Source organism: Pseudophryne corroboree, chromosome 1 (genome assembly GCF_028390025.1).
Source record: "Pseudophryne corroboree isolate aPseCor3 chromosome 1, aPseCor3.hap2, whole genome shotgun sequence".
NCBI classification, from domain to species: domain Eukaryota; kingdom Metazoa; phylum Chordata; class Amphibia; order Anura; family Myobatrachidae; genus Pseudophryne; species Pseudophryne corroboree.
In genome coordinates this window covers 401,853,701-401,873,668 of record NC_086444.1, presented here as the reverse complement: position 1 = coordinate 401,873,668, position 19,968 = coordinate 401,853,701, and the positions used below count along the sequence as shown (strand labels likewise).

Sequence of the window (19,968 nt, the reverse complement as noted above, 5' to 3'; positions counted from 1 at the left end):
ATAGCAGTACGGTACAGTAGTCCACTGCTCTACCACTGTGTCGTCAAGTATACTATGCATCCATACCTGTGGTACATTTTAGTTGTGCCCAGTATATAGTAAGAGGACAGTGCAGAATTTTGCTGACCACCAGTATATATATAGCAGTACGGTACAGTAGTCCACTGCTCTACCTCTGTGTCGTCAAGTATACTATGCATCCATACCTGTGCTGCATTTTAGTTGTGCGCAGTATATAGTAGGAGGACAGTGCAGAATTTTGCTGACCACCAGTATATATATAGAAGTACGGTACAGTAGTCCACTGCTCTACCTCTGTGTCGTCAAGTATACTACAAAAGTTCAGTAAAATAACCCAAAAATCTAAATTAAAAGCGTCTGATGAGAAGCGTAAACTTGCCAATATGCCATTTACGACACGGAGTGGCAAGGAACGGCTGAGGCCCTGGCCTATGTTCATGGCTAGTGGTTCAGATTCACATGAAGATGGAAGCACTCATCCTCTCGCTAGAAAACTGCATTGCCACTCCTAGATGGGCCAGGTGTTTGTGTCGGGCACTTGGGTCGCTTAGCTTAGCCATCCAGCGACCTTGGTGCACCTCTTTTTTTCTTTGCATCATGTGCTGTTTGGGGACTATTTTTTAAATCTGCCATCCTATCTGACACTGCAGTGCAACTCCTAGATGGGCCAGGTGTTTGTGTCGGCCACTTGGGTCGCTTAGCTTAGTCACACAGCTACCTCATTGCACCTCTTTTTTTCTTTGCATCATGTGCTGTTTGGGGACTATTTTTTAAATCTGCCATCCTGTCTGACACTGCAGTGCCACTCCTAGATGGGCCAGGTGTTTGTGTCGGCCACTTGGGTCGCTTAGCTTAGTCATCCAGCGACCTCGGTGCAAATTTTAGGACTAAAAATAATATTGTGAGGTGTGAGGTGTTCAGAATAGACTGAAAATGAGTGGAAATTATGGTTATTGAGGTTAATAATACTATGGGATCAAAATGACCCCCAAATTCTATGATTTAAGCTGTTTTTGAGGGTTTTTTTGTAAAAAAAACCACCCGAATCCAAAACACACCCGAATCCGCCAAAAAATTGTCAGGGAGGTTTTACCAAAACGCGTCCGAATCCAAAACACGGCTGCGTAACCGAATCCAAAACCAAAACACAAAACCCGAAAAATTTCCGGTGCACATCACTACTATAATGTGGTGCGCTGCTGGACATGGCGGCGCCAACACCACTGCCTGATCGGTGAGTCTCCGAGAAGGGGTTGCATAGGGGTCATATTGATTAATATGTAAGGGCCGCTTCTACAGCAAGCAAAATGTGTAAGGGGCACTACAACTGAGCTTTTCCGTGAGGCCAGGCCTTCCTTATTTGTAGGCACGGGCAAAAGTACTAAGGAAGAGGGGTGGGGTGCCGAAGAATATATTCACTTACCAAAAATTTTTCACATTTGGCCTCGGGCCAACCCTGCATGCATTGTAAATATTGCTGGCTTTTGCATTTACTGTAGCCCACAAATAGTAGACAGCTTTATTGTTATACTGTAATTTCAGCTAGGACACACTGGCGTATCTAAAATGAGTGCACATGGGGAGCCCACACACTGCACACCCTGCTCGCATTTAACTATACTACCCTCTCTGCCGGCCAGGCGCTTGCTGCAGAGCTGCAAAATCACTTGGAAAATGGGCGTCTCGGTTATTTTCCAGTGATTCACGCATGCACAATAAAGATGCCCTGCCTAGTGGTGTAACCCCTAGAGACAATGGGGGTCATTCCAACCCGTTCGCACGCTGCAATTTCTCGCAGCCGTGCGAACAGGTCTGAACTGCGCATGCGCATGGGCAGCAATGCGCAGGCGCATGGTTCGCCAGCGAGGCCTGTCACCACAGAGCAATGGACTTTACAAAGAAGCCACATCGCAGCGGCGAACGCAAGAAGATTGACAGGCAGAAGGCAGACCTGAGCGGCAACTCACCGTTTTCGAGGAGTGTCTGGAAAAACACAGGCGTGCCCAGCCGTTGAAGAGGAGGGTTACTGACGTCAGCTCCAAGCCGGATATTCGCAGCAGGTGAGTAAGCGGATTGGTGCTGGGTGATGGATTTAACAAAGAATCCATTCGCACAGCCGAACGCAAGAAGATTGACAGGAAGAAGGCGGTTATGGGTAGTCAACTGACCGTTTTCAGGGAGTGGTTGGAAAAACGCAGGCGTGTCCAAGCTTTGGCAGGGCGGGTGTCTGATGTCAATTCCGGGACCGGACAGGCTGAAGTGATTGCAGCGGCTGAGTAAGTTCAGACCTACTCAGAAACTGCACAAACTGTTTTTGTACCACTCGGCTGCACAAGCGTTCGCACACTTGCAAAGCGAACATACACTCCCCATAGGCGGCGACTATCTGACCGCAGCGCTACAAAAAAAATAGCTAGCGAGCGGTCAACTCGGAATGACCCCCATTGTCTGTTGTTTTAGAGGCAGCACATTTACGCAGGCTGTACTACCTATTGTACACTTGTATGTCTCTGTCCCCTCCTGGACTTTGCCTCCACTCTTGCCTGCTATAAACCATTGAGAGAATTGTGGGGGGGATGGGTGGAGCAAAGTTTGCCTCTGGCTGAGAAATACTAAATTCTGGCACTGGCCCCACCCGACCTGGTTTGCTAAGGTGCAAGTTTGCTCAGATTTTTTTTTTTCTGTTTTACTTATTACTCTGAATAATGGGGGTCATTCCGAGTTGATTGTAGCTGTGCTAAATTTAGCATAGCTACAATCATTTACTCTGACATACAGGGGGATGACCAGCACAGGGCTAGACCATTCCGCATGTCAGGCCCGACACCCCCGCACAGGTGCAAAAGCATCGCACGGCTGTGATGCTTTTGCACTTGGTGAGTAGCTCCCTGCTAGCGCAGCTCCTGCACGCTGGCAGGCCACTAGCCGCCATGTACTGGGTCGCAGTGGCTGCGCGTGATGTCATGCAGCCACCGCGGCCCGACCCCGCAATGGTCCGGACACACCTGCATTGCCTGGACCGCTCCCCACCAACGGCGCGCTTCCTCCCGCCCTGTCAATCAGGCAGAGGCGATCGCAGCCCAGAGATGCTGTTAGCATCTCACTGGGCTCCCTGGGTGCACACGCGCAGTGCGTCTGCTGCGCGTGCGCACGCTACATAGGGATTCAGACCGCTGCAGCGATCCAGTCTGAATTAGGCCCAATGCCGGTGTTGACTGAGTTCAGCAGGTGCTTGCTACTTTTGCATGTGCAAAAATCCCTAAAAACTCCTATTGCGCATGACTTACACAAAGTGTACACACAAAGGCATTGTTGTGATTGAAACTCATGGTATCAGACATGTATTGGAAAAATGCAGGCCATTCTTGCTTAGTGACTGGGAGGTGGATAAACAGAGTGATGAAGATGGTCCACCTTATAGGCATGTTATGGGAGTGTAACAGGCGTGTCACAAGAGGTTGCCTATTTAGAAGTTCAATCGTTTACTTTGCAGGACTTTCTCAGATGCTATATCTACACCTGCCAAAGAGCTGCTTCAAGTTTTGATGGTGCGACCGCTGCTTTAACAGCATTGTAGGCCCTGGCCAAAACAATGCACTGAGGCCCCTATCCACTCATTCACGGAAATAAATGAAAAAAATAAATAAATCATAAATTAACCCTCCTGCGGTCCCGTGTGTATCTCCACATTCTTTCATGGTATCTGGACAAAAGGTCGACACCAATAAGGTCGACACCACTTAAGTCGACACCAATTGGTCGACGCACCTTAGGTTGACACCTGGAATATGTGGACATGGACAAAAGGTCGACATGGACAAGGTCGACATGGAAAAAGGTTGACGAGTTTTTTACATTTTTTTCTTCATATTTTGAACTTTTTCATACCTTACGATCCACGTGGACTACTATTGGGAACAGTAATCTGTGCTGAGCACAGCGAAGCACCTTGCCCGAAGCATGGCGAGCCATGCAAGGAGACACAGTGCACTAATTAGGGTTCCCGGTCACATTACGGAGAAAAGACACCAAAAAAACATTAAAAACTCATGTCGACATTTTTCCATGTCGACCGTTCATGTCGGCCTTTTGTCCATGTCCACCTATTTCAGGTGTCAACCTAAGGTGTGTCGACCAAACTAGTGTCAACCTAATTGCTGTCGACCTTGAGTCCCAGACCCGCTTTCATATGGTGAATGGCTGTGAGCACTCTGGTGGATAGCTCTAGTCATCCGTCAATTAGCAATCTGACAATCATTCATCGTCTAGCTGCAGGCTGGGAGGCAGGTAGAGAATGCTTCTCTCTGATTGGTGCATAGCTCCAGCCATCTGCCAATTAGCATGGTGAGAGGCATACACTGCCTGGTTGCAGGCAGTGAGGCAGGCCTGCACTGACTATTTAATTCACAATCCCAGTGGTTGGGCAGCATTCTCTACCTGCCTCCCAAGAACCTCCGGAGGCACTAGCTCGGGGAGGGGGAAGCAGTTATCTTCCAGCTCAACCTGCCACTGCTCGAAGGCCCCTAGAGTCGTTGGTCCCTGGGCAGCTGCCCAGTGTGCCTATACATTAAGCTGGCCCTGACTGATGGTGCCTTGTAAAGATACACCAGGCGGTATTACAGCGTGTACAGACACTGAAAGTGGTCGTCTCAGTCCTTGCACATTCATTTGCAATGATGTACACGCAGACAGGTGACCACTATAATATGCAGCCGTGTCTACATCCAATTCTGAATCAGCCACATACCGTTTATATCAACCACACATCGAATCCATGTGGAAAGCATTTGTAAACATTTTCACGTGAGATTTAAGCATGTGCTTTTTGTGTAAACGTTATGCTAGCAGTTAAGGGACTATAAAGCTATAGTTGAAAAAACATTGCAGGTGGTTTAATCATTTTTTTATGCATGTTATTGCAAAGTCCCAAGTTTAGTCCTGCTGCTGTGTCAGCAAACATTCAGTCTACTTCATATTTGTAATAGTTTGACAGAATAGCCTGTTACACAGGGACGATAAGTAAGAGATAATACTGGTAAGTGATTAATAACATTGATTATTATTAACAATCATCCTTCTATCGGCAAAACTGTTGCTTGGGTTCATACTGTCTGCTATAAGCTTTAATATGCGTACACTTTAGAAAATTCTGTGTGTGCCCAGTCTTCTGCCATCTGCCTTGTAGCCAAGCCAAACATATATCATTTCAGTAAAGTCCATTGAGCTGGATTGATATTTAGTGCAAACTGTACAAATAACATTAAATTACTTAACTCTACTCTCACCATAAAACCATGAAACAGCAACCGCCTCTAGGAACACAACTGCGATGATAGAACAGCCAGCCCCGAATTCCTCCAGAAGTTTTACAACATATGCACCTCCCTGTTAAAGTAAGAAATAGAAGACATTTACAGTAATACATATAGAATACACTAATGCAAGTATTATCTGTTTTATTGGACTGTTTCATAATGACATTTTGAAGCATAATTACAGGGAATAAAGTATATACATGACATGAGCTACACAACACTGTTCTCTCTAATATTTGGAATTACCAATATTGAAAAGTTCATTAGTTATAAAGAATTATTTTGGGCATTGTTTCAGATATGCACTATACAGTATAACAGATATGTTAAATATGGACAACCTTTGCACTGGCACACGGATTTACATGCACTGCTAATCATATTTGTCCTTAATTATTTCTGTTTATAATGCACCAGTATCATTATAGTAAGAAGAGTTTGCTGTACTTCTAAACTGTTGTTTAAGCCATACAATGCTAAGAAATATTAGGACTCATACTTCATATAGGGCAGAATTCAATTAGCTGCAAAATCACAGTAATTTAACATGATTCCCGCCATCTTCGTTCGATGGACTTTTCAAGGGTATGTTGCCATATAGGTAATTGTCCGCACTCAGTATAATATTAGGGCAATGGATATTGTCTGAATTAAAATATAAGTCATTATAAATAGGTGATGTAACCATAGTGAATAGTATAGTGGATATATATATAGTAAGGAATAGATATGAAATAAGTTTGAATGTATGAGGTAATGTATAGCTGATTTAAGAAATTAGGTTTGTATATGTGTTTATATATTTATACTGTATATATTTGTGTTTTACTGCAAGATGATAAAACATAGGCCCTTTCCGAGTTGTTCGCTCGCTAGCTGCTTTTAGCAGCATTGCACACGCTAAGCCGCTGCCCTCTGGGAGTGTATCTTAGCATAGCAGAATTGCGAACGAAAGATTAGCAGAATTGCGAATAGAAAATTCTTAGCAGTATCTGAGTAGCTCGAGACTTACTCCTACATTGCGATCAGTTCAGTCAGTTTCGTTCCTGGTTTGACGTCACAAACACACCCAGCGTTCAGCCAGACACTCCCCCGTATCTCCAGCCACTCCCGCGTTTTTCCCTGAAACGCCTGCGTTTTTCCGCACACTCCCAGAAAACGGTCAGTTTCCGCCCAGAAACACCCACTGCCTGTCAATCACACGCCGATCACCAGAACGATGAAAAAACTTCATTACGCCGTGAGTAAAATACCATACTTTTTTGCTAATTTACTTGGCGCAGGTGCACTGCGAACATTGCGCATGCGCAGTTTGCGACTAATCGCTCCGTAGCGAAAAAAAATAACGAGAGAACAACTCGGAATGACCCCCATAGTGTAGGGAACAGGTTTGTTCTGCTCTAGCCATAAATAAGGCTAGAGAGGTCACAGTATAACAAAGAATGCATTTACAATCAAATGGACACTGGAATCCACAGGTGTACATTTAGATCAGAATCAAGATTTGCAACACCTCTGGCAATTATAAAACCAGCTGGTCAATGGTCCAGTTGTATGTCAGATCATGGGTCATAAAACAGTAGCTTACATTAGCTACTACAAAAAGAGATCACATCCATTGATAAAACATGCTTCAGGCAAACAAATATTGTTATACTTCAAATAACCAAAGGTCTTTGATGTACAGTATAAGGAAAGGACACGTTTTATGGACCATACCTGCTTGAGCAGAAACTCCAACTTGGAGCAGAACATGTTTTACGACACCTTGGAATGTAAATGGCAAACCTATAATTATCTACTCCATTGGAAACTATGAGAATATGCTAGTTTGAATTGGTAAAATATAGGATAAAAAGAGGTAGGTCTGTTAGAAGGAAGTCAGTCAGTCAGGAAGAGAAGAAGTCATGAAGCAGATGCAGAAAGAATGATCCTTGGGATGGCAATCATGTACTTGCAAGTATACACTTTATGTTAGTAATTTAAACTGTTTGTGAAACTTATGTCATGTTGTTTTATGTTATATAACTAAGGAAGCATAGATAAATAATTAGTATATATATCTTATTCTGTACGATTTGATCTGCCTGTAAATAAATAATCATATAAAAGGAGCAGTAATATTCAAGCTTGAACTCTCTTTAAGGAATCTTAACTTCATAATTTCATAAGTCATATGTATAAGGACTGCATATATTTATCAGCCACTTAGTAAGCCTGACATAATATATTTGCAGATATATATGATAAACACATATTAATTAAAATATATCCATATATTAAATACCATATATGATATATTAAATATTAATATTCATAAATATGATTCCATAAATCAATAGGTATGAGCTTTCCCACTATTCGCCTTATGCCATTGCAAATTTACGAAAACTAGATTACAGGGAAAATCGGTGCTGAATGTGAAAAGCGAAAACTGGGTAAATCTGTCCGTACACCAAAAAAATGTGGAACTAACAAAAATTGCTCTTGTATGCATTTAAAAAATGATAGAAAGCAATTTGTTCAGCAAACATATGAATTTAATCCCTACCGGCAATTCCTTTTCTACTAGTCCGTAGTGGATACTGGGGTTCTGTAGTACCATGGGGTATAGATCAGGTCCACTGGATCCTGGCACTTTAAAACCTTTAGTGTGTGTATGTGTGTGCTGGCTCCTCCCCTCTATGCCCCTCCTACCAGATTCAGTCTAAGAAAATTGCCCTAGGAGACGGACATACCACGAGAGAATAAAACATGTACAACAGCGGTGAGGCACATAGCCAACATACAACCATAACCAAAAGGAGGGCACCAAGCAGAAAAGAGGATAGCAACATCAAGCTAACCAGGATAGCACAGCTATCCCAACAACAGAAAAAAAGACCGCACCTGCGGGCCAACCAAATACTTACTCAGATAAGCAGGAATCGAAGCACTGAGGCAGGCGCCCAGTATCCACTACGAACTACGGGGGTCATTCTGACCTGATCGCTCGCTGCAGTTCTTTGCAGCGCAGCAATCAGGTCAGCACTGCGCATGTGCCGGCGCCACAGTGATTGACAGGCAGAGGCGGTCGCTGGGCGGGAGGGGGTGGCACGACGGCATTTGGCCACCATTTTTTGGGCGCGGTCCAGCAAACGCAGGTGTGACATCATACGCAACCGCTGCGACCCGGACAGCGACGAGTAGCTCCCGGCCAGCACGCAAAAGCTGCATTGGCCGGGAGCTACTCCTGATGTGCAAAAGCATCGCCGCTGTGCGATGCTTTTGCACTTCTGCGATGGGGCAGGGACTGACATGCGGGGCGGGCTATGTCTGTGTTCCTGATCGTAGCTGTGCTAAATTTAGCACAGCTATGATCAAGTCTGACTCGCCCCCTAGGAGAAAAGGAATTACCGGTAGGTATTCAATTCCTATTTTCTCTTACGTCCTAGTGGATACTGGGGTTCTGTACTTTAGTACCATGGGGAAGTCCCAAAGCTTCCAAATGGGTGGGAGAGTGCTAAGTCCCTCGTAAAACTGCCTGACCAAACTGAAGGTCATCCTTGGCCAAGGTGTCGAAGCTATAGAACTTAACAAAAGTGTTTGAACGAGACCAAGTAGCAGCTCGACACAACTGTAAGTCCGAGACACCCCGGGCAGCCACCCAGGAAGAGCCCACAGATCTCATCGAGTGGGCCTGAATAGACGGCAGCAAAGGCAGAGCCGCCGAAGTATAGACTTGTTGAATGGTCAACCGGAGCCAACGCGCAATTGATTGCTTAGAAGCCGGATGACCGATCTTGGTAGCATCATAAAGGACAGAGAATCAGATTTCTGATGACGAGCCATCCTCTTGACATAAATCTTCAGAGCCCTCACTACATCCAAGGACTTTGGCCCAATGGAAGCATCAGACAACACCGGAACCACAAAGGCCTGATTGACATGAAAAGTTGAAACCACTTTCGGCAAAAACTGAGGACGCGTCTGGAGTTCTGCCTTGTCTTCATGGAAAATCAAATAAGGGCTTACAGGATAAGGCCCCCAATTCAGGATAAGGCCCCCAATTCAGAGACACGTCTGGCAGGCGCTAATGCTAGTAACATCACCGTCTTCCAGGTAAGAAATTTCAACTCCACCCTATGTAAGGGTTCAAACCAGTCTGATTGAAGAAAGGACAGAACCACATTGAGATCCCACGGAGCCGTGGGAGGCACAAAGGGTGGTTGCATATTTAGAACTCCTTTTAGGAAAGTTTAAACTTCCGGCAACATGGCAAGTTGTTTCTGGAAGAAAATAGAGAGTGCTGAAATCTAGACTTTGATGGAGCCTAACTGGAGGCCCATATCCACTCCCGCTTGCAGAAAAAGTAGAAAGCGACCAGTTCTAAATTCCACGGGAGACACCTTTCTACTTTCACACCAGGAAATATACTTTTTCCAGATACGATGATAATGTTTTGATGTCACCATCTTCCTGGCTTGGACCATGGTGGAAATAACCCGACAGGGAAGACCTTTTCTTGCTAGAATCTCCATCTCAACTTCCAAGATGTCAAACGTAGCCGCTGTAAATCTGGATAGACGAACGGACCTTGTTGAATAAGATCCTTTCGGAGTGGTAGAAGCCAGGGATCCTCCAGAGCCATGGTTAGGAGGTCCGAGTACCACGCCTGCCAAGGCCAATCCAAGGCAATTAGAATTGCTTGAACGCTTTCCCTTCTTAGTCTTTTTAGAACCCTTGGGATTAGCGGTAGAGGAGGGAAAAGGTACACAAACTGCTACGGTCAAGGCGTCGTCAGCGCATCCACTGCTACTGCCTGCGGATCCCTCGTTCTGGAACAGTAACGGCATAGGTTCTTGTTGAGACGAGAAGCATATAGGAGAAGGGAATGGTGGCAGGGATCAGTTTATTCGGGTGCACTCTATCCCACTCACAAATATATATCTGTAGTATTTATTTAATTTTATAAATAGATTGCTGAATATGTATTTTCAGACATGAAATACCAATACCCACGTGGAATATATCCTTTATTATTAATTTCACATGCAGTATTATTATGGCCTAAATACTTGACCATGCAAAGCGAAATATTAAAAACAGTATAGAAACAGAAAAACGTGACGAAAAATAAATTTTTATTTGACAGATTTCTGTCTTGTGTGTATAAATAAAAATGTTTATTGAAACCAAATCGTGTGCCGCCTATTATTCCTTATACAACCAATAAACTCTTGTGATGAGTATTATTGTTCTAAGTTCCAATTATTTATATATATCTTACAAATGTTAATGTACTATTTTCCTTGCCATAAATTTCTGTACATGATACATAACTGTACCTATATCCGAATGATATATTATATAAGGTTCTAAATGTAATCCATATTTATCTCAATAAATTATTAAAAAAATAAAAAAGAAGAAGTGGATATAGAATTGATATTTCACAACCTTGGTGTTTATGATGTGTCTACTCACTTTTGTTTATTGGCAACAGTTAGTTTCAATTTTGTATTGCTCTATGTGCAGAGACTGGCAACAAATGTTGCTACATAGGTTTCAATTAGAATTCTTGGCAGTGTGCCCTTATTTCTGTACCGCAAACATTAAGCATACTAGAAATATAGCTGTTTGTAATATTTTGCCACAGTTATTAATTATTTAGATCTATATTACTCAGTATATCCCTACTGGCCACAGATATGTTAAGTTTACAAAGATGTAATTACTGGTGACATCCAATAACAGGGGACATACGTCCCAACTAATATATCAATCACAGTGGCAAACGCAGGATTTGCATGGTGGGGTTTCCAGAACTGGGTGGAGCCAATCACGGGGGTGGGGACTGAGGTGACCAAGTATATGCTGGGTCCGTAAAACTAGTGTGTGTGTGTGTGTGTATATATATATATATATATATATATATATATATACATACATATCTACATATATATATACCGTATATACACACACACACATATATATATATATATATATACTGTATATATATGTATATATACATATACATAGCATATTAAACATGCATATATATATATATATATACATACAGTACACGTAAATATACACATGTATATATATATATCACATGTGTATGTGTGTGTGTGTGTGCGTGTTTATATGTATGTATATACATGTGTATATATGTATGCACATGGATATATATGTACTATAATTAAAAGAAAGTAAACTTTTATTAAGCACTTACAAGTGCCACCATGAAGACAGCAGGCTGCAGAGGACGCTAGACAGCCATTAATAATACTCATGCAGCAAAAAAATAAAAAAAAATAAAAAAAAAATTTGGTGGAGGGGGTTTCTGGGTGCTCGGAAACCCCCCCTGGGTGCACCACTGAATCACTTAATGTATATTATACTTGATGTTCCAGTCCAATTCCAGATCAGTCCTCTCCTATACTCTTATAGATAATATTATTATTATGTAATTTCCCATACACCGTGTATCAACTGTGCATGTGCTAGGACACCTATCCTTATTTTCAAATAACTATATTGTATGGCCGTGTGTCCCCCGTGTGGACAACAGGTATGATGATAATTACAGGGACTGGTGCCTACTATGATTTGAATGAGTGGTGGGAAAATAAATTCCTAAATCCTCTCATTCAAACCTTTTGCATTAATTACATCCCATCTGTTCTATAATCACAGTATAAGAATGTACATATGGGTAGGAGTGGGATCTGAAGCAAATCACTGGTTCGTGTTATATAATATTATAGATCGTTAGTTGATAAATTACAGATTGCATCATAAGGTGATGGAGAAATGATATTGTGATGCACTTATTTATAAAGTTTATTATTTTGCTTGAATAGTACCTTCCAAAATAAATAGTCACATCCTCAATACATAATACACACTAATATGATAATTTTTATAATCACACAGTGCAGGAAAACAATGTTCACTGAATATTTCCCTCTATATAAGAGCCAGCGATTGATATGTATTGAATCATTTAGCATAGTACTTTAACTAGGGATATACTGGCTTTCAACAGACTGATTATGATCTAATAGTTCATAGTACCCTGCTTTTTGCTAATATGTCTTACTGAGCATGACAATATGTGTAGCACATTCGTTATATAGATAGATATAACACCAGGTTTTTCTATCACTGAATCTCCTCTAAATGTTAGAACGGCATATAGGTATACAGTATACTGGCAAGTCAATTATGAGCTAATAGACAATAACATGATACTGGCGGCGCACGGCTACACCAATGCGCATTTCGCTCTATGTTAGAGCTTCCTCTGGGCTCAGTAGAATCCATGAGTGGATATTGAAATTCCTGCCTTCTACCACGTGAGGAACTTGTAGCCACCATAATAGAGAAAATCCGAGCTTTCGGAGATAAAGTCACTTCCTGATGCATGTGCTGGTGAGACCCCGACCATTTGTCCAGCAGATCCAGCTGAAATGGCCGGGCATGAAGTCTGCCATACTGGATTGCCTCGTAAGTGGCAGCCATCCTGCCCAGCAAGCATATGCAAAGATGGATGGACACCTTGCGAGGACAGAGCACTGAGCGCACCATAGCCTGGATAGCCAAAACCTTGCCCATCAGAAGAAATACCTTCTGAGACACTGTATCCAGTATCATTCCCAGGAACTGAAGACACTGGGTTTGTTCCAGGTGAGATTTCCAGAAATTTAGGATCCACCCATGATCCGTAAGCAGGCGAGTCGTCAGATCAATGCTGTGCAATAGACGCTCCCTGGACATAGCCTTTATCAGGATATCGTCCAAGTAGGGGACTATGTTGACTCCCATCATGCGCAGTTGCAGCATCATCTCTGCCATGACTTTGGTGAAGACCCTCGGTGCTGTGAACAGGCCAAAGGGCAAGGCCTGAAACTGAAAATGGTTGTCCAAGATGGCGAACCTGAGGTAAGCCTGATGAAGGGGCCACATGGGAATGTGTAGGTAAGCATCTTTGACATCCAGGGATACCAGGAATTCCCCCTCCTCCAGACTTGACACCACTGCCCGCAGAGATTCCATCTTGAATTTGAACACCCGCAGATACGGGTTGAGAGAAGTTTAAGTTGGGTCGCACCGAACCGTCTGGTTTTGGAATGACAAAAAGACTGGAGTAAAAACCCCTGTTGCGTAATGGAGGAGGTACTGGGACTACCACCCCTGTTCACAAAAGTTTTTGAATAGCCTCTTGCAAGGTAACTCTTGCTGCGGGTAAAGCTGGCAAGCCCGATTTGGAAAATCTGTGAGGAGCTAGTGCTTGGTATTCCAGCCGGTATCCCTGGGAAAAGAGATCCCTCACCCATGGATCCCGGCAGGACTTTGCCCACACGTGGGCGAAGTGTTGAAGATGAGCACCCACCTAAAAGTCGCCTTGCCGCTGGGGCCAACCTTCACGCGGAAGGCTTAGCGGCAGGAGATCCAGTGGTCTGGTCCAGGGAGGCCGCAGCTGCCGGTTTACGGGATTTACCACAAGATCCTCTCGGAGTGGTGGAGACTCCTCAGCCCCTGCCCCTGAATCTTGCCACACGAAAGGACTGCAGGGAGGGTCCTGTGTAAGAACGTCTAGCAGGTGGTGCAGCCTACGGCAGATAGGTAGACTTACCTGCCGTTGCCTGGGATATCCATTTATTCAATTCATCCCCAAACAAAGCATCACCTGTAAAGGGAACATTTTCCACACCCTTTTTGGAATCAGCGTCCGCTGACCATTGATGTAACCACAGAGCTCTGCATGCCGAAACGGCCATAGCAGTAGTGCAGCCATTTATTTTACACAAATCCTTAATAACGTCGCTCATAAAATTAGCAGCATCCTGAATGTTAAATACAGATCTTCTAAAGTCCTTTGTATTGAAAAAGAGATAAATATTTTAAAGAAGTCAATGGAGAAATTTAATAGAGAGGAAAGTTTTAATGAGAGAGATAAGATGGTTAATGATAAGGTTATAAGATACGAACGAAATATTATGGAACAAAAACAGAAAAAATTTAGGAGAGATTTATATGACTATGAAAATGATGCCGTAAGATCCTATAGAAAGAATACAGAAAAACCATGTCCGATCTAGAGAACAACCATTACCTAATAGAGGGAGAGATTGGTCTAAACCAAGATCTAGACCGTTTCTTAGGAATCAGTCCAGAGACTCCCCTTATTCCAATAACTATAAAAATCAGGGATATAAGAAAGTGGATAGGAGAGAGCAATATAACCCTGTAGATAGCCATATCACTCCTCCACAGGGGAAAAGGAGTGAATATAGAGATGAGAACTCTGGAGGAACACAGAAACACTATATAGATGACAGGGATTTTTTAGGGGCACGTCCAAAAACGAAATTCAATCACCCTTATCACAAAGACACCCCAAAAAAAGGCAGAAATACAAGCCCAGGGGCAAGAGAGGAGGAAAGCATGAACAGAAAAAATCCAAGAAGAGTATAGTCCAGCATCAAATTGGCAAGACACATAAAAGAAGTATTTTTAATTTATCTAACCGAATCTTGAGTCAATCAGACATTTCTCTATTGGAGAAAGGCCTGAAATTTTCACCAACAGATGAACCTAACATTTTCGATCTCTATGTTGAATTAAATCACTATGTCCGCTCTCTGTGCCGCAAGAGATTCTTTGCAAAAAGGGACCTCGAGCGACACAGAGATCAGTCTATACCCATATTATTGGATTCTAATGATGATGTCATGCTTTCCACCCTCGAGGAACTCTGGGAACAGAACCATACAGAACAACCCAACTCTGGGGACTATAGGAAGATTTATGATACACAAAAATCGACCAACACATTCAGACTAAAATCCGATTTTTTTCCGATCTCGGCAAAGAGTAGCTGTATCGAGTCTTTTTACAAAATTACTTTGGAAGATTTTAAAGAATTAATTGGGAAACAACAAAAACAAAGCACCATTACTCTAATTTATCAAGACAGGAAAAAAGGGCGCTTAAACATCTTACTCAGGATACTACTATAATCATTAAAGAGGCGGATAAGGGAGGAAGTTTGGTTCTAATGAATAGAGAAGATTATACCAACGAAGCATTCAGACAATTGCATGACACTCAATTTTATTAAATTCTTAAAATAAACCCTACCCAGGTTTAGACCCAAGAACTTTCTCTTCTTCTGGACTCTGCTGTTCTTTCAGGGGTCATCTCCAGAGAAGAATGTCGATTCCTGTTTCCTTTATTCCCGGTTACACCCACCTTTTATTTTCTCCCAAAGATTCACAAATCCCTCACCTCACCTCCTGGGAGACCTATCATTTCTGGAATTAATTCACTCACTTCTAACCTCTCTTATTATATAGATTATTTTCTTCAACCACGTGTTTCCACGCTGAGGTCCCATCTGAGAGACACAACTGACTTCCTTAATAAAATTCAAAAGATTTCTTGGAAACACGGTTATGCATTTCTGACACTGGATGTCCAAGCACTCTATACACACATTCCTCATTCTAAGGGCATAGAAGCCATACGTGAATGTTTGTCCTCGGATGGAGACCTCAGTGTGGAACATAGCAAATTTTTGTTGGATTGTATTTTGTTCATTCTTCATCACAATCATTTTCTTTTCCTGGACACGTACTATTTACAGGTTATGGGGACGGCCATGGGGACCAGATTCGCGCCCAGCTATGCCAATCACTACATGGGGGACTTTGAAGATCACCACGTGTGGAGTGGCGGCTGGGGCGCGAACCTGGTCTTCTATGGCCGTTACATAGATGATCTTTTTATTATTTGGGATGGGGATGTTTCATCAGCTTCTGATTTTGTTTCATCACTTAATTCAAATCACTATAATTTATCTTTCACTTTCACTTTTAGTCAGGAACACGTTGATTTTCTGGATGTGACCCTTAGAGCAGTGGCAGATAAAATAATCACTTCTAACTATATTAAATCGGTTAATACTAACTCATATTTACATTATAAAAGTGCCCATTACGCTCCCTGGAAACGTAGCATACTAAAGGGGCAATTGATGAGATTGAGACACAACTGTACCGAGATTGAGACCTTTCGTACACAAGCTAGTGAAATGATCGAATCATTTAGATTAAGAGAGTACCCTGATAATATTTTGGAACAAGCTTTAGAAGAGGTGCTGAATATGGATAGAAAGGACCTCTTGGAGAAAAATATGGACCATAAAATCCATTCAGGATTCTGTTAATAAGATAGAAGATAGACAATGTGCTTTCATTAGCAAATACAACAGATGCTCAGGACGAATTAAAGCAATTATCTCCCGTAGTTATAAAGTATTGAGACAAGATACTATACTTGGGAAATTATTACCGAATAATATACAGGTAATTTATAAGAAAAATAAGACTCTAAAAACCATACTAGCACCAAGCCATCTTAGAATAAACAAAACTAATACCAAGTCCACTGGTCACAGTTGGTTAGTGCAGAGACCATGTGGCTTCTATAGATGTGGCAAGACAAGATGCACTATGTGTTCCTATATACCCAGAAAAACCACATCTATACATTTGCCCTTGACCAATGAAGAGTATATATTACAATCTTTTATGAATTGCGATTCGAAATTTGTCATATATCTTCTCAAATGTGGGTGTGGCTCATGCTACGTCGGAAGAACTACGAGATCTCTTCATACTAGATTTATGGAGCATCGCCGTAATATTATGAAAAACTGTAACACACAGAGGGGCAGATGTATTAACCTGGAAAAGGCATAAGGAAGTGATAAACCAGTGATATGTGCAAGGTGATAAACACACCAGCCAATCAGCTCTCATATGTAAATTACCAGTTAGGAGCTGATTGGCTGGTGCATTATCACCTTGCACTTAACACTGCTTTATCACTGGTTTATCACTTCCTTATGCCTTCTACAGGTTAATACATCTACCCCACAGTGTATCACGACACTTTAATGAAATACATTCCAATGATCCGAGTAGCCTTACTATAGTGTCTTTAGTATCGGCGGTCGCACCAACAGCCAGGGGTGGTGATCGCTTTAATAAATTATGAACTAGAGAGGTATATTGGATGTTGAAATGTAATTCACTGTACCCTGATGGACTTAACGAAGCGATCGAACTTAATTCAGTGATCTAGATTAAGTAACTTATCTCTTCATTATCCTCATTCTAAGGATCTTCAAAAAATACCTTTCCATAATGTTCCTCAATTTGTCCCTGTATCTCATTCTCCCTTTACTTTTATCTCTTCTGTTATATTCCCATCTATTCTAGACAGGGCTTCTTAACAAGATATGTAATTTAACAACATTACCAAAAACTTACAAAGTCGAATTACTATTTTCTATATATATCTCAGTGGATGTTACAATTGAGATAATTGCCTGTGACCAACGTATTTATACATCAAATGTATTTCATTGATGAGTTTATGAATATTGCTTTTTATATTTTTTTTTGTATTAATGCATGTTATAGTCTCCTCTTTTTGTTTAGATAGGTAGAGATGTGTCTGATATGTGAAGTTTCTAATGCTGCATGCACATGCACTGACTTAATCCAGCAGTGACATTTGAAAATCTGGAGGAACTTTTTTATGTTTATATACGGAGAGTGGGGCTGATGCGCATGCGCCGGCCTGTGTTTAACTGTGTCTTTGTTGTGCCCGGGGCCGCGTTGCCAAGGTGCGGCGTCCAGGCGCTGGTCGCATGCTTAGTCACGTGGATCGGGGCCATGGGCCGCGCGGTGGGGGGTGCGGCCGGGGGTGCATCATATGGTGCCGTTCCGCCCACGGCTGGCGCCAGCGCTTCCGCCCTACTTCCTGTAAACCCAGGTCAGATTGGTCATCTGACCTGGGCATACCAATGAGCACAATAGAATTAGGTCATGTGACGATGTAGTGTCACATGACCGTACTTTAAGAATTCCATTAAACAAACTTTTTAACATCTTTCAGATTTAGTTTTTATATAATACTATATGCATCTACATGTGAGACCAATTCTGAGGTGAATGTGATACACTTTTTATACATTCATTAGGACGGTTAGGTTTGTTGAACTAATTGATTTTCAGGTGTCTTGAATTTTAGTAATCGTTTAGGGTTTATAAGGAGTCTTGGGTCAGACTCCATCATTCACTCCTGAGGAAGCTGGCTGTCAACACCAGCAAAACGCGTTGAGACGAGATTGCTGGACACTTCTAAAAAATCCCCTCTACAAGATTGGAGATTTTCTTTAACTTTACCCAGACGGCATCAATTGGGCCTTTTCCCTTGGACATTACCACCTGCGGTGAAATTGGAGATATCCCTACCTGCATGAAAAAGCTTGCACTGCTGTGCTTAAAAGGGATTTACCGAACTCCATCATCCAACAATTCCTTTACTTGTCAGTGTGGACTTAATTCCGGAGGGAGTCCTAGCCTGGGGTATGATATACTTCTCCTGAGGGGACCTGTGAATGTGTCATGACCCATGAATTTATTTTATAGATATGTTTTCATATGTTTGAAAGACATCTATGTTTTTAGATATTGTTTTGATTAAATAGAATATATATATTAATTCAACTTAAACCTACCGTCCCTTTTTATATTTTATATTATTAATTACAGTATATTTATTTAATTAAGTTGGGTGATATACCCTTATTAGCAACAGAGCGCAGGTGATTCTTGTTTTTCTTAGCATCCTGAATGTGTTGCAGTAAAGTAATGACCTCATCCTGGGGCAGATTGTCTAATCCATTAATAATCTGATCGGACCACTTGACCATTGCCCTAGAAATCCACCCACAAACTATTGTGGGGTGCTGTGCAACGCCTGCTGCTGTATAAATTGCCTTGAGAGTGGACTCAATTTTACGGTCAGCCAGCTCTTTTAGGGATATAGCCCCTGGCACCGGCAGAACCAATTTTTTAGACAGTCTGGACACAGACGTATCGACTGATGGGGGTTTTTCCCATATCATCCTGTCCTCCTCTGGGAGGGGAAAAGTAGCTAAAAACCTAAAAAGGGATTTTACATTTCTTATCAGGGATTAACCACACTTCCTTGGCCAGGGAGTTTAACTCCTTAGACACAGGAAAGGTTGCTGAGGCCTTAAGTCTAACATTAAAGTACAACTCCTCATCTGGTTCTGCCTCCTGATCCGGTATGTGAAGGGCCTCTCTTACAGCAAAAATTAGGGCCTCCACCCCATTGGATAGAGAGCTGTCCTCATCCATATTATCATCAGCCCCATCAGGCTGATCAGAATTATACTGGAGCAATTGTGGCAGTGAGGGCTTATGTGAAACCAACAGAGGGGGCTGAGAAGCCTTCCTGGTATCTGCTGCTTTAGCCATACAATCAATAGACTGTTTTAACACCTGTCTCTCCTTTTTAGCTCCAACTAATTCTGAATTGACATTCTGAATCATGCATTTAAAATGATCTAACCAGTCAAGTGCCTGTGAACTTTGTCACTGTGGAGATAAGGAACATTGTTCACACATGAGGGACCCCGCTGATGAAGGGGTAGAGTTACAAGCAGCACACATAACCATGTCCACAGACATATTTACAGCACTGCAAATACAGCGCAGCTCACTGAATACACTGAGGAAATGGAGACCAGCACACAGAACAC

General features: G+C 42.3%; 1 protein-coding gene across 1 annotated transcript in view; it reads right to left on the bottom strand.

Moving 5' to 3' along the window:
* Window positions 1-19,968, bottom strand: part of LOC134887531 (sodium-dependent serotonin transporter-like) — a 117,632-nt gene that overhangs the window by 31,582 nt on the left and 66,082 nt on the right. Inside the window, exon 9 of the mRNA XM_063913223.1 lies at window positions 5,307-5,406. Coding sequence (XP_063769293.1) covers window positions 5,307-5,406 — 100 coding nt within the window. The remainder of the gene's footprint in view (window positions 1-5,306; window positions 5,407-19,968) is intronic.